The sequence below is a fragment of the Pipistrellus kuhlii genome, unplaced genomic scaffold (genome assembly GCF_014108245.1).
Source record: "Pipistrellus kuhlii isolate mPipKuh1 unplaced genomic scaffold, mPipKuh1.p scaffold_m20_p_11, whole genome shotgun sequence".
NCBI lineage: Eukaryota > Metazoa > Chordata > Mammalia > Chiroptera > Vespertilionidae > Pipistrellus > Pipistrellus kuhlii.
The window spans coordinates 19,095,217-19,118,945 of NW_023425416.1; the positions used below are offsets into that span (position 1 = coordinate 19,095,217).

Consider the following 23,729-nt stretch of genomic DNA (forward strand, 5'->3'; position numbering starts at 1 on the left):
TGGCAAGACCCGCTGGACGCTGAGACCCATGTGGGTGATGAGTGATCTGGAGGCTGTCAGGTGGGTCAGGAAGGGGACCAAGGGCACCCAGGCTGGCTCCATGTGCTCTGAAGTGTGAGCAGTTTGCTTATTTGTTAACAGGATCACCATTTAAGGTAGGGGTGTCGAACTCAATCAGAGAAGGGGCCAAAATCTAAAATCCAGCCTAAATCGCGGGCCGAATGGTTTACTGAACAGTCATAAACTGTCATTATGATGGAAACGCAGTGGAGTGCAGTGATGACAGTGCGGTGCGGGCCACATTGCAAGGCCTGGCGAGACGGATTTGGCCCTCGGGCCTTGTGTTTGACACATGTGATTTAAGGGGATCTGTTCTTAAAAGACCAAAGATAATTATATCAGTTGAGAGCACATCCCTGGTATATGACCCAGCCCTCCCCTTCCTGTGCCCAGTCTAGACATCACTAATCGATTATGGCATTCTTCACTGTAGGGTCCAGCTCCCACTCACATGTCCTGTACGACTATGTACTGATGTGGGATGAGTCCATCCACGCCATTGTGACGACCTTCCCACCAGTCCTCTGAGGCACGGTGGTACAACAGCAGCGAGGCCCCCTTCTTGAAGGACAGCTCACGTGGGGACCGCCCCACGTAGTCAAACTTGGCGATGGCCTCAATCTGTTCCACTTCTGGAAGGAAAGGAAGAAGAGCATCCATAAGGTCAGCAGAAGGATAGCCCGGGAGCCTTGCTCAGATGGGCCTGGCTTCTAGGGGTCAGCATAGACAGCAAGCCCAGTGCAAACAGCGTGGGTTGGGGTCAGGACCCCAGGGTTCCAGGCTCAGATCCACTCTCCCAGGCTGTGACCTCAGGCTGGCCGGCTAACTTCTCAAAATGGAAAGAGGGGGCTGACATATATGTCCTTAGTTTCCACTGCTCTTTTTGTTCTCTATCTTAAAAACACTTAACAACATTGTAAGAAATTTATTTTCCTTCTACCCCTTAAAGTGCCTGGGGCAGCCTTCTGTGCGGAGCGGGTTTTGGACAGTTAAGTCAGCTTTTCCCAGCTGGCTCCCTGACAAATGTCTTTAAGTCCTATCCTAACACAACTGATGCAGAATGACAGCACAGCTAAATGGGTCAAATGCCTCAGATCCTGACCAAGAGTCACCTTTTCGGAAAACTGGAGAGATCTCCGTCCTCCTCTGCCTCTTTGACTCTTTTCTGAGCCAGCCACGTGCTAGCGCTGCCTGCAGCCCAGCTACAAAGAGCAGAAAGGCCAGAGGGACTGCAAGGCAGGAGCTGAACCCTGCTGGCTGGCGGTGCTCTGGGCTTTCACCCCAGGGCGTCCTCTGAGCCAGCCTATTCAGCTGATAAAGCAGCAGGCCTGAGCAGAGCTTAGCTCCTGCTAGGAGCAGCACATAGGAGCTGCCTTGGGTAGCTGGGGTAGTTTGATGCTGGGGTGTAGAGGTGAGGGGGCAAGGGAGGAATGGGAAATGTTAGAGAAAGAAAAGGAAAAATGGGAGGAGCAAAGTTGAGCCCCAGCTGAGCGCGAACACGTGTGCAGATGCCATTATGTAAGTGTGTGTGGTGGGAACAGTAATAGCAGCTACCAGTTATTAAGAAAGCCATTATTTGGGTCTACTAGTACAATATCTAAATAAAGTATGTTATTCTCCCTTGCACCGTCCTCCCACACACCCCTCACCAAACTTATTGAATTCTCTCATCTTCCCCAGTTAGGAAATAGAACCACCTTGCTCACTGGCTCAGGCCAAAGCCTTTCAGTTGCTCTTGAGGGTCCCGCATCTCACCTATAAGCATCCCCTTGCAGCTATCCCCTGAGTCTGAACAGTCTCACCACCTCCACTGCCACTGTTGTCCCTCTACTTGGCCTCCTGGCTTTTAGTTTTGTGTGGGGAGCCATTTCTCCCCACAGCAGCCAGACCTGGAGAGCATTATGCAAAGTGAAACAAGCCAGTCAGGAAAAGACAAGTACCATATTATTTCAATTATATATATATGAATATAATGAACAAAATAAACTAACAAACATAATGGAGACAGATTTCTGGATACAGAGAACAGCTGTTAGAAGGGAGTGGGTTGGGGGCTCTCTGAGAAGGGTAAAGGGATTAAGCAAAGAAAAAGAAAAAAAGAAAGACTTGTGGACATAAGTATGGTGATTGCCAGGGGGAAGAGGGGAGTGGAGAGGTAGAAGGTACAGGGGGGATAAATGGTGTTGGAAGGAGAATAGACTGGGGGTGGTAAACATACAATATCTGAAACCTATATAATTTTATTAACCAATGTCAGCCCCATGAATTCAATTAAAAACCATAAATTAGATCATGAAACCCTCTTGCTCAAATCCCTCGGAAGGCTTCCCTCTATGCTTGGAACAAAACCCACATGTCCCACAGTAGAAACACAAGATCAGTAAGAGAACCGCTAAGGAGTGATTTATAAAAGAGCAGAAGTCTCGCAGGGAGGCAGGAGGGCTGTGTTTGGTCTATAGTGGCCGTGCCATGACTCTCACAGGCACTCTGCACTTGTATTTGCATGGCTCTCTTCCTCCAGTAAAAAAAAAAGTTAAAATTATATTTACAACTGTATTGGCACAAAGATAAATATAGTCCAAGCTGAGTCATATTCATTTTTTTCTTACTTTAAAATAAATTAGAACATTTTCAAGTGTTTTGGGCCCGGGACACTGTGCCTTCTGTGCCTAATGGACATGTGGCCCTGGGCCTGTATTATCCAGGTTGCTTATCTGCACAGTCCAGGTTCCCGTGAGACTAACCTGACTCTCTTCTCCTTGTCTAGAATGGTGGAAGGGCCCAGTGAGCCATCAGAAGCTGGGCTGGCCCTTCCCTCCCTCCCTCCACTTTCCTGGGCCATCCCTGTTAGGCTTTGTGTTCAGGCACCCACCGCTCTGGGGGTGCAGCTGCAGTCTGGCATTATCGCTTTGTGTCCTGGGGAGCTGCTCCCAACCTGTCAGGTGATGAGAATGCAGGTCCCCAGCGACCCATGTCTAGTTCATCGACATACCCCAAGTCCCAGCTGTACAGAACAGATCCCTGGTTGGGGAGAAATGGAGGGACACAGCATGCTTCCTACTTAGGAAACTTTTGTCACTTCGGATTTGGACTTGGATCAACAAGGACACAGAGAGGAATGAGGCAGCCAGGTAGGAATGTGATACATGGAATGCACAAGCCTCCGAGGTCTTTCTGAGTCCCCATCTATTCTGGGGACGATGTGCTGACTTGCAAAGCTAGAGGGTTATGTGGCCAGCCCAGCATTGAGCAGTCCTGAGCCAACATGTGAGGCCCCAGATGGGTTCCTTGGTCCCAGATTTCCCCCCACTCACCTTCATCACTGGTGTGAGGTTCAGTGCCATTGTCATGGTCAACTTCATCAATGGTCCCTGGCTCACTGTGTGGGCTATCACTGCAAAGAAACATGGAAAGGGGACTCGTTGGGGGGCTTTGTACCCTCATGCTGCCCTTAGCCTCCCTCAGGCACCAGCCCGGTCTACCTCGGGCTTTGACCAGATCAGGGCCCACTTGGTCCCTTCTTCTTCATCTGACCACCCATGGACCTTCCTTCCCAAGAGAAAACCTCTTCAGCCTCCTATTTGGGAAGCTTCCCTGTATAATCTTCCCCAGATGACTCAGCCCTGGAATTAGCTGGGCTGTTTTCTTGGTGAAGGTTGTCAATACCAAGGTGTTCTGTAAGATCCAGAGAGCAGTGGCAAAACCCTGGCTTTTATCCTTAGAAGAACCACAGGGTAGGAAGGACTTTTGGAAGTACTGGGAGTCATTCATTTAGCCCTGCTCCCTGTCTTATGTGAGAAGTGACACATCCAGCAAGGTGGAGTGATGTTCACGAGCAGGGGTTCTCAGTGCTGCCTTAGGATGCTGGGTGCAAACGCCCAGCCCATCCCAGCTGGTGTGAGCAGGCCAGCACCCATGATGGACAGGGTGACACAGTGAATCCAGGCCGGTCAAATTTAGTCCTTAACGCACTGGCACAATTTCACCAGCTGCTTCCCTCTCACAAGGTTGAGCCAGCCTTCATGCACACAGTGGTCAGTCAGTTTTTTTGTTTGTTTGTTTTTTACCGAGCCATCGTTTGAGTCTTAATATATGCCTGACACTGTGCTAGGTACAAGGGATACATTGATGGGTCAGATGGACACAGACCCACCCTCATGGGGCAGAAAATAAAACTGCAAGTGGAGCTAAAACCAGTTTGGCTCAGTGGCTAGAGCGTCGGTCTGCGGACTGAAAGGTCCCAGGTTCGATACCGGTCAAGGGCATGTACATTGGTTGCGGGCACATCCCCGGTGGGGGGTGTGCAGGAGGCAGCTGGTTGATGTTTCTCTCTCATTGATATTTCTATCTCTCTATCTCTCTCCCTTCCTCTCTGTAAAAAAAAAAAAAAAAAAAAAAAAAAAAAAAAAAAAATCAATAAAATACATTTAAAAACAAAACAAAACTGCAAGTGGAAATATTTTATGTAGGAACAAATGAACAGAGACAAGAACAGCAGAGGGAACCTACATAGGGTGGTCGGAGAAGGCTTTTCAGAGTAGGTGACATTTGCAATACCATTTAAAGGAATATAGATTTTATGAAAACTCTGTTGCCTCCTAGATAAGGCCCAGATTCTGCACAAGCGCTTAAGCTCCTGCTGTCCCCCAGAGCATTCTCCCTCACCACCTCCTTGTCATAGGAAACATTCCAGACACACAGAGCTGCTTTCCATGTTATTGAATGCTCTGTGTGTAGAGCATTCTTCACCCACTTCTCCCCTGGCTGACTCCAGGTCATTCTGTAGGTCTCAGTTAAGTCCCTGTGTCTTTCAGGAGGCATTTCCTGACCTCCCTACATAGGCTCAGGGGACTCCACTTCTGGAACTGCCTATTCCCTCCTCCACCAGAGCTGCCTGCATCAGGAGTTAATCCTGTTCAGGGCACATTCCTCCCCCTTCTCCACCCCCCTGCCCAGGGCCTGAGCCAGGACAGATGTTCAGTAACCATTTGTTAATCAGTAAATGTTGTCCACTATGATGAGACCCTCAGTCAAATCCCCCTTTAGGGCTTTGAAAATGTCTCCATAATTACCATGTAATTGACAGTTTTCCTTTCTCATGGGATGCAAATGGGATTAAGAAAAGTGTGGTGATTATATATTGTTCTTTGATAAGCACCATACCATCTTTTTAAGGACCCTTTCCAGAACACTATATATATATATATATATATATATATATATATATATATATATATATATATTACAACAAAAACAGAGAACTGGTAATGGTACAAAAACTTGAAAAGCTTCTCTGTCCAAAAAAATGCTTGCTGGTTCTTCAATGTGCCTGTAATAGAACAGGGACAGACTTGCTCCTGGGGCCTCGAAGGAGATTAGAGAGCTGTGACTAGATAATACCCGGGCTGTCTCTCTGTGCGGGGAAGTGTAATGGGGAAATGGGCTGGAATGGCTCCCTTCTTTGAAGCAGTTGCCCAAATATGCCTTCAGAACTAAAGCGATTCAAGAATCTGGGAAAGCTTTGACAATCAAAAGACAAATTCCTGCAGGCACCTGGCTCAGAGCAGTGCAGGCAATGCTAAATATATAGCTGTGTATTGTCCTGGGTTGGGGATAAAGAAAGAGTGAGAACCCTTTGACTGGTCTCTGTCAGCCCGTGTTCTAAATCTTCTGTCTTTTCCACATTAAAAAATTTCCTGTCTTACCACATTTAAGGTCTCAGCCTGGGGTAGGTAGTTGGTCCTGTTTTTGATAAGATTCTGACATATTTCTCCCCTGACCTAGTGTAAGTGCCCAACTAGCAACTGTTGACCTGGTGTGGAGCTCTCAAAGACTGGCTTCACTTTGCTGGAAAAGAAAAGTCCTGGTGGACAGGGACAATGGCAGAAGTGTCACTCTCAGTTCGTGAGTTTGAGGTGAGATCATCCAACTTCCCTGCTACCTGAGATGGACTTACAACTCACCTGGCCAAGGACAGCATTGGATCTGCTAACCAATGTGATTAGTTCACCAGACTCAAGCCCCAGCAAGGAGACATCATTCTTGAGCTTGTGTTGGAACATTTGAGAAGGAGAAGCTCTTTTCCCACTGGGGATGCTGAGAGAATGGGCTCTAAATCTGGAGTTACCAGATGCCACCAGGAAAAAGGCTGCCTGAGAATGAGGCCAACATGGAAGAAAGAGGAGCCACAGGCTGAGGATGGCAGGACGAGTCCTGATGATAATAGTTGAACCCCTGGATCTAGCTATACCTGATGCCATGATCCAGACTTTTTAAGTAAACCAATAAATCCCATTTAGTTTAAACCAATTTGAGTTGTGTTCCTGTCCCTTATAAATCAATAGAGTCTGGACTGATGCATCTATCTCATGTCAGCCTGCTGTGAAGCTGAAATGAGAGTGCAGACTATAAAGCAGTAAGAAAATTAAACGGTTTCTTACTGTCCCCGTTCAACAGTAACAACATGATAATAATAGTATTAAGAGGAATGGAATAATAATATGAAGAGGAATGGAATCTTACCAATATTCTTCCCCTCCAGCCATGCATTTTTCATACACGGGTCCTTCTAGCTCTCGAGGGCTGGGGAAGATGGCTTCATGATGGATGATGATGGTTTTGATGACTTCATTGACATGTGCCTGGCAGGACACAGGGTCCTGCCCATCAGGAATGTGCATGAGGGTGGGCCCGAAGCAGATGGCCAGGTTGTAGGGATCCATCATGTTCTCGTCACTGTACTGCGAGAGGCTGTAAGAGAGGAGGGTCCCACAGGTCACCTAGGAAAGGGGAAGCCTCCCCCTGTGATTTCTTTCTCTTGAAGGCTCCACTCAAATCTGGGAAGGTTCCATGTTCTAAGAACAGCTACACCTGCAAAAGTCTCAGTACTTCCCTCCCAAAGGAGGCCAGGCTGAGTCAAAAAGGGGCATACCCCCCTCCCCGCCATCCCACCCCTCACTGCTGGACAACTCACTGGTTGAGGAAAGCGAAGAGATATCTCATGACCACGATGACCACACGGGGAAGGGTGATGAGGATTTGTTGGATCTGGTGCACCCTCTCAGCTGGGCTCTCCAGTTCTGCAACATAAAGGGGCTTTCAGGTTGTCTGTCATCCTCAGAGAGCCAAGCAGTCAGCATTTGTGAGTCCCACCTCCTAGATCAGTTCAGGGGAGCCAGCTCTACTCAGTTCTGGAGACTGAAATATGACCCTGGCCTGGTCAATCAAAGCATCATATTCTTCTGGCCTCTGAGTAGATCTATGGAGGGGTACATGACCTAATTAGAACCAATAGCAGTTGATCCTTGGGACTTGGGACTGGAGAAACTTAGAGAGAGGCACCCTCTTGAAACTGGGTAGAGGGGAGTGTGAAGCAGCTGAGGGACTCCAGGGAAGAAGATCCTGCCTGAAAGTGAAGACAGCATAGAGACAAGGGGACAAAGTCCTGATGATGCCATGAGAAATGTGCATCCAATGAGGGCCTAACTTTCCAGGAACGTGAGCCAAGACATTCCCTTTTCTGGATTAAGCCAGTATAAGTTGAGTTTCTGTCCCCTGTAACCCATGAGTGCTGATTAAGCTTCCCATTACCCAAAGGGAAAATCTCTGGAACCCTTGCATGGCATTTAAGGTCTACCCCTCTTGCTCCATTGCACCTTTCCAGCCTCTTGCACTATATATATCACTCTCAGCTTTGATCTGGAAACTAAGTCTTCCTCTCTTCTCTTCTGAGCTCCTTCCATACCCAGGGGTGTACCATGTCCATGAACTCTTGCATTATAATCCACCTTGTTATTTCTACAACTAGATTTTAAGCTCTATGAGGACAAGGGCCATACTGCTTCTTTCTCAGTGTCCCCACTATGTGCCTAGCACAGTGATGAGCCCATAGTGCAATCTCAATAAAGATTTGTCTAGAAAACGATCATGCCACCTGGGAAATACTTACTAATAGTAGATATCAAATCTTGAAACCTTTCCTTAGGAAAGAGTGGATTTTCCAGTCCTCGGAAATACAGTTTTAAAACACCAGCAACGGAATTGATATCTCGCTCATTTTGGTCATCCACAAGGGGGTCTTCACCTGTGAGGAAACAGGGGTGATGATAAGGAGGCAGGGACCATGCAGGTGGCAGAAGAGAAGACCCAGGCCAGCCTGAACTGGAGCAGGCAGATGGGACCTCCTCAACACAGCAAGTTTAGGGTCCTCCCTGCAACTGATTCTGTAACTGTTCAAACCTATAGGAATGGTATAAAATTGAAATAATGACCACCCACCATCCTTTACTTATACTCACTTTGCCAAATCTACCTTCTCTCCATGGGGGCTGCACAGCTTACACATTCCTACTAGCACCCCAGGAGAATGCTTCTTTTTCCCCCCAGCCCAGCCCATGGAAAGGTGCCAACCTTCTGAATTTTTGCCAATCGGACTGGGCAAATAATCTCTCAGGAGAGCAGCGCTTTCCAGTTTAATCAGGGGCTGCTGAGCTAGTTCACACCAGGGACTGCTGAGCTAGGAGGCTTCTGAGGGGGAGGTGAGAGGAAGCAGGGAGCAAGCTGCCACCTCTGGAAGGTGCTGCAAGAAGTCCGCACAAAGGTTTCTTGCCCTCCTCCCAGGACAGCCCTGGGCCCTCTAAGACTCGCAAGCCATGAGGAGCAGAACTGGAAATTCATACTTGGCTCTCTTTTTCCTGCCTCCGTAGGAAGAGAATTTGTGTCACTTCAGGGCCTCTGCCAGCCCCAACATGCTGTGGTGCAGTTCAGAGAAAGCCCCCCTTCCTTCCAGGACTGGGGCTGTGGCACACAGAGCATGAGCCAGAGCCACCTCCCACCTGCCCTCCTGGCTGCGCAGTACCCAACCTGCATGACCAAATGTGGCAGCCAGGACACTGCTGCTCCTTCTACAGGTCAATCTCTCAGATGTCCCCATGGGAAGAGAGAGAACTCTCCCCCACAAGACTTTCTCATAGGGAAGGAAGAGAAAAAGCATTAAACAATCATTGCCTGTGCTGATGTAGCACATTCGCACATGTGATCTCTCATCCTCAAACGGCATTTCAGGGCACCAAGGGAGGCAGGGTTCCAACACCACCATTCTCTCCAGTCAGAAAGCTGAGGCCCCAGCAAGTGAAACAGCTTGCCCATCCTCATGAAGTCAAAGCCAGACACTAGCCACTCCCAGACCTCGTACTGCCGGGGAGAAAGCCCTTCTTCCCTTCCTTTACAATTCTGTCTGCCTCCCTCCCTCTCTCCCTCCCTCTCTGTCTCCCTGTCTACCTCCCTCCCTCCCTCCCCCCTCTCTCCCTCCCTCCTTTCCTTCCTTTCTTCTTTCCTTTTCTCCCTTCTTTCCATTCATCCCTCCCTCCTTCCTCTACAGTAGAATCCCAACCTTTTTCTTTCTAATTTTAAGAAAACAGTTCCTATGAGTGTTCAATATATAGAACAAAACTTTCTTAATTGAACTGGGGGGAGAGGTCCAAGCCCTGTCTCCTCAGCCTCCCTCTCCCAGTAGCAGCCCTTGGGCCCGCTGAGGGACGATACGCATTCTAAAGCTCTGCACTATGTTAAGCTGTTCCCTTATATTCACCATACATTGCTCCTGTGTTCTCGTGATGCAAAAGTGAGCTAACACGTCTCCATATTAGCTCCCCTTGTTGAGCATGATTAAACGCGTTGACTTTATACTCACACACCATTCACTCTTGCTCTGACCCCCAGAAGGCAACTCAGTCCACAAAAAGAGCAGCCCAAAAAGTCCTCCCTCCTAGCCTAGGCCTTCCGCTCTCTACAACACTGGTCACTTCTGCTTCTGGAAATGAATGGAAATCCAGAGCTCGAGATGAGCAGCTTCCTCAGGAGGACAATGACAGCTAACATGTCAGGCAGGTCTGGGGAAGCTGTGCTCACACTTGGCTAGCGCATGTCCTGGGGGAGCTAGAATGGTTAACAAAACAGCCCTGCCTATGGCGTACTCTCAGCCAGGTCACCTGGATGTTAAGGCAAGGCTGTGTCCAGGGTTGGGTATGAACACACAGTGTGTGCTTAAGGCTCCAGAGGACCAGCTGCAGGACCGGCATGGCAGGAAGGTGCAGGTAGTCTCTCTCCTAATATATGCCTGACACTGTGCTAGGTAAAGGGGTGCATTGATGGGTCAGATGGACACAGACCTACCCTCATGGGCCAGGAAATAAAACTGCAGGTGGAAATGTTTTATGTAGGAACAAATGAACAGAGACAAGGACAGCAGAGAGAACCTACATAGGGTGGTCAGGGAAGGCTTCTCACAGTACGGCCACACATGCCTCTCCTGAGGCTTCTCAACATGACAGCCCTTCCCATGTCTCTTGGCCATACCCCTCCTTCTGGGGCAGGAAATAGTATTGGGAGGGCCAGGCTGAGGCCAGGATGTGTCATCCCATATAGGCTGTGAGTCCAAACCCCGTCTTGATGGTGCAGGGTGAAAGGGTCACTGGATCCTTTTCCCTCCACACAGGAAAGACCTGGCAGCTCTCTCACCTTGGTGTATGAAGAGGATGTGGATTGGTTTGTGGGGAAAACAGAGATGGAGAACTGGCCTGGGAGACCACAGCAAGCCTCGGCTCTCCCCCAGGCCAAGCGGCCCAGTCCTGTCTTTTCCTAGTGTTCTCACTTTCGTTTTGCCAGAAGATTACAGGAAGATCTCAACATTGGAGAAGTAAGTCTAAGATTTATTGACAGCAATGAAGAGGATAATAATAATGCCCTCAACTAAAATCCCAGTTGACTTGTGTCAGAAGAATAAGAAAATGGGTTTAGAAATAGTAAACCAAGCATGTCTGTCCAGAAGATTAAGGAAAAGAGATGGGTGCTTTCAACCGTCCTGTACAGGAAATGAAGGCAAGACCATCTGCTCCCGAGAAGAGAAGACCAGCTCTCTGAGCAAGTGGTGAAAGTCAAGCACCCTGCAGGTGCTGAGGATTAAAATTTTACAAAATAAAAAAAAGGAAAAACACACAATGTCCTGGTATGGAAAGAAAGCTCTGTCACACGTTTGCACATGTAGGACGTGAGGAGCAGGTGAGAAAAGAAATGCTGAGCCCGGAGCAAGTTCAGGCCACCTGGCTGCTGTTGGGAGTGGGGGTAGGAGGACGGGGGAGAAACCTAGTGGGTTTTCAGGAGAGGTGGGAGGGGGTGCCCTTGAGGGTCAGCTGGGTGTGGAGCCTAACCCAGGGCAGTTGGTTCGTGAATATCAAGGAAGAGAAAAGAATAAGTTAGAAATTTGGGCACTAGCCAGCCCAAAGAAGCCAGGAATGGATTTTTCTTAAAAGAGACATACCAGGAACGATTCTTCTAGAATTAGCCATGCTTCACTGTAGCCTCAGGTGGAGCAGGATAGACTGGCAAGAGAATAAGATTCACTTGGGAATGGTGGAGAGAGGGAAAGGAGCTAAGCGCATACACAGAGAAAAAGCAGAAGGTATTCTTTGCAGCTGAGATTTGGGTCAGGTGATCTCTGCCCTCCAGGGCTTTGCCTGGGGTGGTGTAAGGCTTGTTAGGAGCAGAGTCCTTATAAATTTCATATCACCCCTGCAAGGCACCCAAGCAAGTGAACAGAAGGTTAAACTTAGAAAACCACATTCAAGAAGGAATGAAGGCAGTGCTACTGGGTGGGGATAGGGCCTGGCTGTCTGGTACAGTGAGGTTACTTACAAGACATGGGAAAGCAGGAAAATGCAGTGAGTTTACCCATGAGACTCAAGGAATTCAAAGATGAACCCAGGAAGATGAGCCCAGCAAAGACTCCTGACCATGACTATTCATTTCCAATAACGCAGGGTAGCAGGGATGCTAAGGAGTTGGGGAAATGAAGGAAAAAAAAGCTCTGCACTGTGCTGTCCAGTGTGGTCAAGAGAAGCTCAGGGAATGATGAATGGCACTTCCATCAGGGATGCTGATGAGAGAGACTTCTTGTTTTGTGGCCTCTGTGCATGCTGTTTCCGGGGTATGGAATCCTCTGGCTCCAAGTCAGAGTCCAGAGGGCCTCAGAGGGATGTGTGCAGGCTATAGTGGTGACCATCTGGAGCTGACAGAATGGTTTCTCCACTCTGAGCTAGACCTCAGGATGGAACTGGGAAGTTAGGGAGGGGGTGAGTGTGCACAGGAGGCAGGCCCTCCAGGGGAAGCCCCATAATAAGTAGAGATAATTCTAGGCTAGAACCCCAGGGGGAGGCCTGTCCAGAGCACAGCCAATAGGGATAAACCGTGTATCTCCCAAGGCTGTTAGAACAATGGGTAAGAAAGTGCTTTGTAAATTGGGTAGCTCAGTTGGCTGGAGCGTCATCCTGTACACCAAAAAGATTATGGGTTTAATCCCTGGTTGGGGTGTGAAAGGGAGAAAACAAATCAATGTTTCTCTCTCTCTCTCTCTCTCTCTCTCTCTCTCTCTCTCTCTCTCTCTCTCTCTCTCTTTCTTTCTCTCTCTCTCTCTTTCTCTCTCCCTTTCTCTCTAAATATTAATAAACATATCCTTGGGTAAGGATTTTTTTAAAAGTTGGGAGGTGATCTATTGTGGGGAAATGGATTTGGGATTTGGGGCCTTGGATCAAACTTAATATCAGAACCACTCACAGAAAAAGGCAGTAAGTGAGAGTTAAGAGGAGTAGATTGTGGAGATGTTATTCTTCCATAAAAGTGGTGAACTGGAGGCAAAGATATTATTTAGGATGTGAGATAAGCACCTAGTATAAAAAGCAGAGGTGGATTAAGAATTGAACTCCTGACCCAATGAATCCTCACTTTGCATGGACACTGTCACTGGCCATCTATCTGTCCCCATCAGGGAATCTGAGGCCAAAGGAGGTTACAACCAAACAAGCCACATTTGTACCTTTTGTGCTAGTCACTTCATTTCTAATAAGCTTTTCATCCTTGATTAATCAAAGTGAGAACTAGGTAACCTCACTGAGGGTGGGAGGAGTGTACAGTCTCTTCTTCCCAAAGTGTAGTTTTGCCAAAAACACTACATAGAAAATTAAGAATTAGGATATTCTAAAAGCCACTCAGCAGTGTTATCTATGTTCTTCCAATGTTTATAAAACATATCAGCCTTTGCAGACTCACATGATCATTCCAGAGAGCTTTACAAGGCCTTCTTTCCCAGCAACCACTGTGTGGCCCACTAGAAAAAGTTACCACTAGCTGGTAAATGCTTAACAGCTAGCTCGTTGGAGGAGAAAAATAAAAGATCTTTGTGTTTGCCAATTTCCGTGGTGTAAACACTCCCACCATGGCTGATTTCAAGCTACCAATGTGAAGTCACTGCACACCACTGGCTCTAAAACGTGCTAACACCCACCTTGGCTGCCCCTGGCCACAAGCTTGAAATGGTCACTCTGCACCTACCTCTCTCAAAGGAATTTTTTATGTCATTGACTTCGACCTGAGATCCTGGCACTCGGAAGATCCCTTGCTGCTGGAGTCCTATAAGAACACACACACAAATAAACAAACAAACAACAACAACAAAAAAGAGAGAAAAAATGCCATAAGGCCTTGAGCTCATCAGAACACTGGGAATTTTGATGACTCACTCCACTGCTTGTCCCTTTCTCCCACCATCCTTTGTAAGAGAGTCATTCCCCCAATGAAAGTGTCCTGGTAGAAACCCAAAATAACCTTTGCAATGAAGTGTGGCTGGCCAGAACACTCAGACACATCCTGCTTCACATGTCTGTATCTCTTGTCTGGGCTTGGAGGAAAAGGCCACGAGAAGTTTATATCAAGACTGGATCAATGAATAACCTCCAATTTAACCAATAAGTCAGCTCAGGCAAATAACCAGTTGGTGCACATGGCTACTGAGTTTACCAGTTGCTCTGGAACCAGGAAGGTTGGTCTGAGTTTATAAATGCCATTTGGGTGAAATAGCCACAAAGATATTAAACAAGGATCAAATCCACTGCCTCAGTTCTCTCTCCCCTAACACAGACATTTCCTTCCTTCAATAAAAGCTAGATTCTAAAGTATATGCTGCCCTGGTATGGAGAAATTTAGAAGAAATTAAATCATTAAAAAAAAAAAAATAGTCTCATTTTTCTCAAGTGTTTCTACAAGGCCAGAACAAAGGAGACGCTAATACCTGCCCTAACAGTAATGACATACAGCAACCCATAGGGTTGAGGGCATTAAAAGACCTCCCTCTTTTTAAATGGGAATTAATGGAGGATACTCTGATCCTTTTCCTGGATTCAGTTTTCCTATATAAGACAACTGTCCACATTATAATTTAGGAAAGAGTTTACTCGTAAAAGGTAGGCTTTTGTCAAAGTTTGGTTTGTACAAAGCATTTGCTTGATAGGCGCTTGTTTATTTCTTTCTTTTTAAAAACTATATTTTTTACAGAGAGGAAGGAAGAGGAAGGAAGAAACATAGATGAGAGAGCAGCATCAATCAGCTGCTTCCTGCATACCCCCTACTGGGGATGTGCCCACAACCAAGGTACATGCCCTTGACCGGAATCGAACCTGGGCACCCTTCAGTCTGCAGGCCGATGCTCTATCCACTGAGCCAAAATGGTCAGGGCTTGTTTATTTCTTTCGTTAACAAATACTGACTTTCTACCCCCTACCTAAGTCACTGGCCCATTCTTGTAGTCACATTGGCTTTTGTCCCAGACTAGGCCTTTACACTTGTCTTTCTCTACACCTGGACTGCATGGCCGGCCTCCTCTACTCACTGGACTCTTAAAGGGCCCTGGATTCTTAATTACTCTCTGCGAGAGGTCTCTGCTTACCACGTTAGCCAAACCAGCCCTGCCCTGCTCCAGTCATTTCTACTCCCTCTTCATTAGTTTATAGGCATTATTGCTGCTTGAACTTACATTGTTTATTTCTCCGCTTGTTTATTTCCTTGACCTTCTAATTGGTAATATAATCTATGTTATATTGGCTGGTATCTTGTTCAAGCCTATATTCCCATTGTCCAAACAGTGCCTACTATGCTCTCTGAAAGAAATATTTTTGGAGGAATAAATAAATAGATCGATGAAAGCACGAGTTAAGTGCTGAGGATACTGTGGTTAGCAAATCCCATACACTGTGTTTCCTTCATGGAGCTTACTACACACTTGCAGTATTAACTGACTGACACCAGCTGCAGTCAGTGCTCAAAGCACAGAGCTCTGGGGTTGGGTGGGAGTGAAGGAGTAGCTAAGATGGTCCTCCAGTCCATGCATGCCCTCGCTGCTCCTTGGTTTTCCTAGTTCCTGAGTCTTTCTATCTCCTGACACACAAGGCTCAAAAGATAGCACTCAGAAAGGCAGCTGTTCTGCGAAGCGTCTCCCCTCGGAAGCAGAGCAGCGACAGGAAGCCTTTCAGATGAATTAGAATCCATTTCCTTTGAGAAAAGCCTAGCACCTGCTCTGGAAAGAGCTGAAAACACTGCCCCATGATTAAGCTTACCGTATAAATTGATGTATCGGATGCAGCTCTCAACTACCAGCGGGATAGCTTGTCCCGAATCCTTAAGAAAAAAATTTGTGAGTTTTATTGGGCTTGGCAACCGTCATGGGGGAACAGACATTGCAAACACAGATTATAAACTCAAGCCAGAATATTAGTACCATCAGATTAGTAGGAAAACAAGCAAGGAATTGCTAATCCTAAAAGCTCCACAGTTAAAATAGAAAGACTTCAGTTATGTGCAAAAAAAGGCATAGCTATGATAATTTTAAAGAAATGCTCTGTCTTCTTACTCTGCTGGGAAGGAATCAGGGACCCAGAGGCCTGATAGGCAATCTGGAGAGGGGGGGAACCACTGTGTGGAGGGGCTGGAGTCTGCTCTTGCAGGGTTCTCTGCCTCCCACTCCACTTTGCCCCAACTGAAGCTATTCTCCCAGTGCTCAGGGATGAGAAAGCAGGGCCAAGGCCTCCTCCCAGGACTGCAGTACCCGATGCCTATGCTGGAATTAAGAAGAATGCACTATGGGAGATGCCAGCTCTGGACCCAGGGGCCTTTTGAGCTCTGAAAAGGGAAGACCAGTTCCACTCAGGATGTTACAAACTAAACACCCAGGTAGGTACTTGTTTAGCAGTGTTATAAACAAAGGTTCTAGAAACAGTAAGTCAGCCCTTGACCACTGAGTGGCCGACTTTAGTCAAACAGGCTGACTAACGTGCAATTCTAAACATGGCATTTAGGGTGTGAATGTATTTTCAATGAAATCTTCCTAGACTGGCCCATGGCCATCGAGGGCTGGGCAAGGGGTAATTTGCTTTTGAATCCTGTGATTGGTTGGCCTCTCTGCTACTTAGGTCACGAAAGAGCACTTAATATTTTTAAAATTCTCTTTAAAAGGGGTCAGATTAAATGACCAGCCTCCTCAGAAATTGAGGAAACAGTAAGGCATTTCAATATGCTCTTGTAAGGGGCATTCAGATGCTTTCGTGACTCCTCCACACCCAACCTGGGAAGTCTTTCCTTGACTGACTGCTCAAGGAGGGAATGATAGCACAGACCCACTGGTGACAGGCGAGGCGGGCTCTGTTCTAACGTCAGTACTACAGACAGGTTTCATCCAGTTGAAGGGGGCTAACGGACCTTTCTAGTAAGTACCTGGTTCCTGGTTCGAGCATTTCTTCTTCCTCTGATAACAAAAAATAAACAGGCAGCAGAGCAGGAGAAAAAGAAAAGATTATGCAGGAGTAAGACCAGTTAGAGTGAGCAGATCCTTCAGAGTCCGTGAACGCCCAAATGCAAGGGCAGCCAAAGGTCCGGGGGGCCTGCCAGCCAGCCTGCGTGGGGTAGGGTTCCCTGCATCTTGGGGCCTCCTGGGAGTTTCTTTCAGCGCTGCTGTCTTGAACACCAGGTGACATAGGGGCTTTCAGTCCTTGTCAGAGTGGAGGGACAGTGTGCACTGAGCCTTTCCTCACCCCATCCCTGGCTTCTCAACATAGCGGCTCGCTATTCACCAGTGGGCAAGAGCCCAGCCAGACCCTTTCGGGTTAGCCCAGCTGCCCACACACCTGCAACGCTGTCCCTGGAATTCAGCCCAGGAAACATCATTCCTGGGAAAAAGCTAATTTTACCAAGATCATATGTATCACATGCCCTTCGGATGGCCCCCCAATAGGATTCTGCCTGATTCCAAACTCCAAACAGCTTCCCATGCTTTCCTACCAAATAGCCTAGGTAACTTGTCCTGAGTAGCCACAGGGCTTTGTTCCCTTCCTACCCTCCACCCTCACCCTAGCACTGAGAACAGCTCAGGGTACTCAAAGCTGAGAGAGACTGGGAGAGGAAGGGCAGCAGAGTCAGAATGCCTTCCCAATCTTGCCTGTGTTTTCGCTAAGAACCCTGAGCAGCCCCTTTTCAGGGGAGCACACTCTTTCCCCATCAGTGCAGCAGGTCAAGCTCTGGGGAAGTGCTATGTCCCAAACTAAGAAACTGGAGAATGTGCATCTGCTAGCGGGTATCATCTGTCCAGCTGCCAGCATCTCAACAACTGGAATTATATGTTGGCTAAACCCACCTGCCTCCCAGAACTGAGCAAACAGCCTGGTCAGATGGGGCTCTGTGTGCAATCTCCTAACAGCTAATGACAACGACAATAGTCAACATGTCCACAGAGCTCACTGGGTGCCAGGCAGTGTTCTAGAAAGATGACGTCTCTCAGCTCATTTGTGCTAATGGTATCTATCACACACTGTGAGGTAGGTAATCACCATTCTTGTTTTATAGATATAGGGTGAGGACTCCCCCTCTGCCCAGGGGCAGACCTCCCAGGCTTCAAATTTTATAATAAAAAGTGGGTTTCTTTCTATCTGAGAGAAGAAAAAAATGATCAAGGATTCTGAAAAAGGTCAATTCAAAAAGGTAGGGCCCTAAGAAATGTATTATATAACTCCAGCAAAATTTATCTGTCCTTCTTAACTTGGGGATGCTTCCTTGTCCTTCAAAACCAGGCCTGAGGAACCTTTTTCCTGCCAAGGGCCATTTGGATATTTATAACACTATTTGTGGGCCATATGAAATTATCAACTTAAAAATTATGTTGCTATGAAAAATTATCTATGCTCCTAGATTTATTGAATTTTGAGTCCCATCTGCAGTTGCTCTGGCAGGGCCAGACCAAATGATATAGCCCACAGGCGGGACATTTTCCACCCTGCAAACCATCGTAATCATGGGGTCCCTGTGATGTTATTTTATTGGAAAGCCTTTCACAGGTTTGGCATTTCAAAGCTGGGAGTTCTTAATCCATGCAGAATATCCTTCCAGGAAGCATGTGAATCATAAGAGAAAGTTCAATTCTGTTCAGAGGATGAAGAATTGACTGTGTTACACTGCCTTTTCATTCTCTGAAAGTTAGTAATCCTTGAGAGTAAGACCAGGCTGCATGCAAGCTTGTCTACACACTACCTCCCTCACAGCAAGTGCACAGGAGTTCGCTGAACTGCACCAACAGCAGATGGCGTAAGTACAGTGTAACAATACAAACATCTAATCATTAAACATATCTCTTTCTTTTTCAGTCAAATAGTCCCCTGAGGAGGCTGTGCCATGGATCAGTGCTTTGGGGTGTCCCTCTTTGTGGGGGTCTTTTCAGAGCCAGTTCCACCAGCCCCAGTCTGGCATGTGCCTCTTGCCATTTTGTACCTCTGGTGGCATTGCAAAGCTGAGCTTTGAAAGACCAGGGTGTCCGCCCTAACACAGAGTTTGGCACCACTGACAAAGGCCATGCTGCAGGCTCTGGGGAAGACTGGCCAGCTGAAGCAATGCCATATCATTAAGCATAAGAATGCAGCTGCCCAGGGTGGCCACCTCCAAGGGGCAAACTCTCGTGTTGCTGGAGAAGTTCTGATGTGTTTATCAGGATGAATAAAGTGGAATGACCTGGTGGTCTCAGTTATGTAGGAGCTGCCTACTAACAGACTATTTCTTCAGACAGAACACTTTCCAATCCTGTCAGGTAAGCGTCAGCTCCTTCCGCATTCTCACTCATCGCCCATTTCCAAAGAGCTGAGCAAAGTGGAGAAGGCATCCCTGTCTCCGGGCCTTCCTTATCCTGTTTCTCCTTTCAGAGACTCCTCTGTCCTACCCTCCTTTCAAAGCCCTGCCTCCTCCCCAAGCCTCCCTGCTTTGTTGAGCACAGTTCTCCTTGCTTCGAGCTCACACAGAGCTTGTTTCCATGGGGATAATTCACCAAGTGCTCATGGAATCGTCTTGCACTTTCAGCTTTCTGTGTCAAAATCTTCCTGACTGACACCTGAAGCTCCTGGATGGCAGGGAGAAAAGTCCACACACCTTTCAGCCCTGCTCAGCTACAGAGAGGGGCTTTCCAAGGTGCCGGGTGCAGTCTTGTCAGAGGAGGGAGGCTGAAGAAAGAACCCTTTTTGACACAGCCTCATTCATCCTCCTGTGACCTATGAGGTGGCAGAGTGCTCACTCAGGGACACCTCCAAATAAGACCTCTTTCCTGATGCACCCAACAGCACCCCACCTTTTGGGACTCCATGCCTCACTCCTCTGAGGTGTCCCGAAGCAGCCCCCACTGCTCCCCACTTGGGCAGTCTCACTTGTGCCCACTGTCCTTTCCCCAGAACTCAGCTCCCAGGCAGAGACAGTCCTGAGATCCAGGCATCCTGTGCCCCACCCCTCTGTAAGTCCTGGGTGCACCTTGAGGTTGGAGGATAGAGAGCAGGGCAAGGGAGCCTCCACTACCCCAAACTGTCAGCAAAGCCCCGAAGCCACACTTTCCCCTATTGGACACCAGCCTTCTTTTCTGCAGAGAGTGGCTCTGTTGGATGGTGGTGAGCTCTGAAGTGACCATTAAATGGTGGTGGGAACCCTCTCTCCTGTTCCCCTTGGCTAATGCTAAGAGTGAGTCTCTCCTTCCTCAGTCTTTCCCCACCTGCTGCCCTGTCAACTCCACCACCAGCTGAATTTGCCCAAGCCATTCCATCAGGTTGCTTGATCCTGCACCCTTCTCGTCCAAGAAGCAAGAAAAGTGAAACTCGTCTAGTTGAACCGCTTTCTTTTTTCATCTAAGGTATAAAGGGTTAGCCGAGAATCTAAAGGAACTGCCTCAGCTTGTCTCCCTTCTCCCAAACAACCTTACAAGAAGCAAAACTTGGTAGGAGGGTGTTCTGTCACACGGATTTTGTTTCCTTTGCTGGGATAGTCTTGACTGAAAAAAATAAAATCACGCTGTTGCCTGCAGGGATTTTCTTTGTGTTGCTTCCAACCAAGCTCTTCCTGGGAGACGTGGGTGTGAAGCGAGGCAGGGGGTTATCTGACTGTCCCTTCAGCTAGCGAGGACCACAGTTCCGGAGCAACAGCATGGGGCTGGCAGGAACCACCGTGCTGGCATCTCAGCCCCACATGGACTTCACCATGATCTTACCCCTGAGAATCACAGCAAGGCACTGGTCAGAGACAAAAGCAGCTCTGATTAGAAGCCCCCACGGAAGCTAAGCACAGGCTGCAGGGAGGAGCTAGTTCGCCATAGCGCCAGGCCAAGGGCACAGATGGAAAGTTCTGGTAGGTGGGGGCAGGGCTGCTGGCTAAGGGGAGGAGGTGAAGAAAGGCTGCCATTACATTGGGCATATTCGCGGACTCTGTGGCACCCAACAAGTACCTTAATGAACGCTTCCATACAGCCGTTAAATAGTTTATGGTTACACACTGAGAGAGGCCTAGGTCTCCTCATTTTCTGTGGTTTAGGGGGAAGACAGGGGGGCCTAGGGGAAAACGGAACAAAAGAAATCAAGAAAGTAACCAATGTAAAACATACAACTGGGACAGATGCTTTTAAAACCCACGACCAGAGGAGAACATGAAATGCAGATGGAAGCCCCTGAACCCCTGCACAGTGGCGTCCCATGCTCCATCGGAAGGCCTTTGGGTGTTTAGGGGATCTTAATTTACCCCAGTGTCAGGCGGGAGCAACACTCGTGTAACACAAATGCATTCTGAATCGTAGCGGAGAGATATAGTACGTGTCTGGGAAACCACTGAACCTCCATCAGAGGCTGTCATCCTGCAAAGCTGACCACATGGAGGGGGACTCAGGGGAGAGATGGAATCTGTAGCCCGAGAAAGCAAGAGACTTCCAAAGATGATTGGAAGGGTTAATGTTCATTATTTTGGCTTAAATTTATCACCAAGTCTCAACTCCCAACGTACCAGGGCACGGATCTTCCTAATGCCTCTCGGCATTTCAAATGCACTTGACTAATCTTTATTCCATTGGTCTAAGAGCCAGGCAATTATTATTCTCCTTTTAGAGATGAAGAAACTGATGCCGGGAGGGAGGCTGCAGTTTCTTTGGGATCCTGGGGTGACCCAGGATGATGATCATATCTTGTCCTTCAGTCAAGTACACTTCGATTACAGCGCTTTCTCAGCTCCATTGCCACACTTGACGTCAGCTCGATCCTGTATGCAAGGCCTCCTTTTAAAGAGGCAAAGACAGACCTAGAGAGGGGAACTGGCAGAGCCAGGCCCCAAACCCAGGCCTCTTTAGCTCCAAATCCAAGATTTTCCCCACGGAAACAATCATGGAGCCTGAGGACACTCCTTCATTTCCAGCCAAGGACTCGCCCCTCCCATTAACCCTTGCCAGCGGAGGACCCATAGGGTCAGGTTGAAAGTGTCTTGCTTTGCTTTAGGATCTCCAGTCCCTGTGCTCCACGCTTGGCCACAGGGAGGGGAAACCGCAACACAGTCCACCAGGAACAGTGAAAACAGCCACAAACATCTGGACCAGTTTCCAGAGTTGCTCACCATGCATATGCCTGGGTTGCTTATTTGCTCATCTTCGCCACCCAAGTTGGCCTGACTCATGCCGCCAGCCTTCCAGGGCAAAGGGCTCTGAGGTGAGGAGGAGGGCCCCCACATCCAAAGAGGCAGTTCGTTCTCAAATGGCTTGGTCCACAATTTGGGGAACAACAAGTAGGGACCCAGCCAGGCACAGATAATGTCCACACGGGATGAGCAAAGACCTGGTCCCCAGGTCTTGATTGAGTTCTGTAAACGGGCAAGAAATCATATGGGCTTTGGAGCCAATCCAGGCGAACGAGAGTCATGCTGCCTCTGCCCAGTGGCCTTGTGCGTGTCTCCTCAACAGCCCAGCCATCCTAGAAGCACTAACCAACTTCTCCTCGGCGTTTGAGTATTGAGCAAATGCTGCTAGCTCCAGGACATGCATGGGCAAAGACACAGCTGAATCCAAATATCATGCCACCCAAACACTACAACCAAAATAACAGCACAGACCAAAAATTTGAAAAGCAACAACAGGCAAAATTATTTCGAGCCCATCTTGGATCTTTTGCCAATTTGGTTAGCTAAGTCCATGTCATTTCGGTTTTGTAAGTTATTTATTTTTAAGGATGTGGGTATATAGGGCTGGTATTTCTTACAACAGATCTGCTTTTTAATTTCCAAATTCAAAACAGAGTACCATATATGTCACAGGTCCAGAGGTTTTAAGTCTTGAAATTTGGAATAACTTGAGGACAGCAACTTTGCTAACTTGTCTTCATAGTGTTTTGGGTTTCTGTTTTTGAACATTCTCAGGTCATTTCCTTATCTCACATGGTGTTATACCCTCACAACAATGCTGTGAGTTAGGTAGGAATTATTAAACCCACGTTAGACATAAGGCAAATGAGCTGATGAGAGATTAAGAAACTTGCCCTCAGTCATGGGAATGAATAGAAGTCAGCTCTTCCTACCCCAGGTTCATATGTGAGTGCAAAATTGGGAAACTGATTTTTATCACAGAACATTGAGAAGTAGCATTAAATTATCTATTAACTCCCATGGCCAGAGAGAGTATAGACTCTTAATGCAGGTGTTGGACACCCTGTATCAAAATATTCAGGTGCCCAGTTGGTGGATTTCCTTAAAATAAGTCCTAAGGATTTTTTTTCCCTTTAAGTTGATAAAATAGAATGAAGGGAAAATAGAATACTTTTCTCCATTTCTCCTATAAAAATCCTCGAAAACAAAGGGCTGTTGGAATCACAGGGATTTCTTTCTTTGTGTGGTGCTCTGTGTATTGACTGGAATCTGACAAGGAAACGTAGCTATCCCAACTTTGCATGACATCAAATAGACTTACTGAAATGCTGGGTGAGGCACAAAGTGGGGAGCAGGGGGGCAGCTCAGCCAAGGAAAGTGGGGCAGCCTAAGCCTTCCATCTCTTCTGCTGCTCAGTTGCAGAGCAAAAAGGAAAGAAAGAAAGAGAAGCAGGGAAAACGGGAACAGAGAAAGCCACAGAGAGGAAGAAAGAGAAACCAGAGACCAATGTCCCCTTTCTGCCTTTCAACCAAGGTGAAAATTAACACATGTTGGCAACATAGCACTTGGCCTCAAAATTACTGTGACCAAAAGGACAGTGATTAGAGTCTTCCCCCAGATAACTTGATGTACAAAGGTGTCAATGTCCAAATATTACAGTCCAATGGTGGTCAGGCTCTTGGAGGCTGTGCATGGGTGTGCACTGGGTTGTATCTGTTTGGACAGAAATCTCCAGTGATTTCACTTCTAATCCAGACCACAAGGGCAAATTGACCTGGATTAGGGAAGATAGTCTTTAGTGTGAATGACCAAACCTTACACTTGCATCTGGCTTGGACATCTACCATACACTTTTCAAATGCATTATTGTGTCTGTTCAGCCT

At 47.5% G+C, this 23,729-nt stretch overlaps 1 protein-coding gene and 1 long non-coding RNA gene across 7 annotated transcripts in view; one reads left to right on the forward strand and one right to left on the reverse strand.

Moving 5' to 3' along the window:
* The window catches only part of SRGAP3 (SLIT-ROBO Rho GTPase activating protein 3), a 219,984-nt gene that overhangs the window by 13,441 nt on the left and 182,814 nt on the right, over positions 1-23,729 (reverse strand). For 3 of the 6 annotated variants that reach the window (XM_045579123.1, XM_045579120.1, XM_036430976.2), the window contains 9 exons: positions 23,168-23,254; positions 16,654-16,684; positions 15,501-15,561; positions 13,444-13,521; positions 8,009-8,143; positions 7,034-7,139; positions 6,583-6,810; positions 3,375-3,454; positions 512-692 (listed from right to left, as the gene is read on the reverse strand). In XM_045579123.1, coding sequence (XP_045435079.1) covers positions 512-692; positions 3,375-3,454; positions 6,583-6,810; positions 7,034-7,139; positions 8,009-8,143; positions 13,444-13,521; positions 15,501-15,561; positions 16,654-16,684; positions 23,168-23,254 — 987 coding nt within the window. Of the gene's footprint in view, positions 1-511; positions 693-3,374; positions 3,455-6,582; positions 6,811-7,033; positions 7,140-8,008; positions 8,144-13,443; positions 13,522-15,500; positions 15,562-16,653; positions 16,685-20,677; positions 20,781-23,167; positions 23,255-23,729 lie in introns of those variants that run through there. The other 3 variants (XM_045579122.1, XM_045579121.1, XR_006741097.1) reach the window with 3 other exon arrangements.
* LOC123652047 lies at positions 18,953-20,263 on the forward strand. Its single transcript, XR_006741098.1, has 2 exons — positions 18,953-19,009; positions 20,090-20,263. It is a non-coding gene; the product is annotated as an uncharacterized LOC123652047 (long non-coding RNA).